General features: G+C 44.1%; 1 protein-coding gene across 1 annotated transcript; it reads right to left on the reverse strand.

Moving 5' to 3' along the window:
* Window positions 1-4: 4 nt before the first annotated feature.
* Window positions 5-937, reverse strand: LOC102259039 (olfactory receptor 51A4-like; the record flags this gene model as incomplete). Its single annotated transcript, XM_005852872.1, has 1 exon — window positions 5-937. A coding segment is annotated over exon 1 (933 nt), but the record flags the coding sequence as incomplete, so codon positions are not given.
* Between the last annotated feature and the right edge of the window lie 5 nt (window positions 938-942).

Below are 942 nucleotides of genomic sequence, written 5' to 3' on the forward strand. Positions count from 1 at the left end.
TCCTGTTCTTAAATATCTTCTGTACTGCAGACCTTATCTGTTTAGTTTTTAGGCTATAGACCAAGGGATTAAGGACAGGGGTCAAGAAAAGGAAGAGATTGGCCATGGTGACATGGAGAAGAGGAGATGTGAATGTACCAAACCTATGAATTAGAGCCAGCACAATAAGTGGCACATAAAAAATGCAGACAGTGAAAATGTGGGAAACACAAGTATTAAGTGCCTTCAGCTGGCCGTCTCTGGATGCAATACCCAGCACTGTTTTCAAAATCAGGATGTAAGAAATGACAATGAACATAGAGTCAACTCCAAAGGAGCAGAGGACAAGGAATAGCCCATAGATGATGTTGACTCTGACAGGGCCACAGGCCAGCTTCATGACATCAGGGTGATAGCAGTAACAATGAGATAGAATAATATCTTTGCAGAAGGACAATCGCTTGAGTAGTATTGGCAAGGGTGCCATTAAAACCACACCCCTGACTATGGCTGCAAGCCCCATCCCTATAATCCGAGGAGGGGTTAAGACCACAGTGTACTGTAGTGGGTTTCGGATAGCTACAAATCGATCAAAGGCCATAGCCAGCAAAATGGCTGACTCTATGGAGGAGAAGGTATGGATGAAGAACATCTGAGCTAGGCAAGAGCAGAACTCAATCTCTCTGTGATTTAGGAGAAAGACATTGAGTACTGTAGGTAGAGTTGATAAAGACAGACCCACATCTGTGGCTGCCAGCATAGACAGGAAGATGTACTGAGGCTCATGGAGACTGGAGATGGTTTTGATAACAAAGAGGATGGTGAAGTTCCCTAGGAGGGCAATTGCATACATGACACACAGTGGGATAGAGATCCATATTTGTACAGCCTCCAGTCCTGGAATACCTATTAGAAGAAAAGTGGGTGGCTGGAACCAGCTATTGTTTATAAACCCCATAAAGA

The sequence above is a fragment of the Myotis brandtii genome, unplaced genomic scaffold (genome assembly GCF_000412655.1).
Source record: "Myotis brandtii unplaced genomic scaffold, ASM41265v1 C41939356, whole genome shotgun sequence".
Taxonomy (NCBI): Eukaryota; Metazoa; Chordata; class Mammalia; order Chiroptera; family Vespertilionidae; genus Myotis; species Myotis brandtii.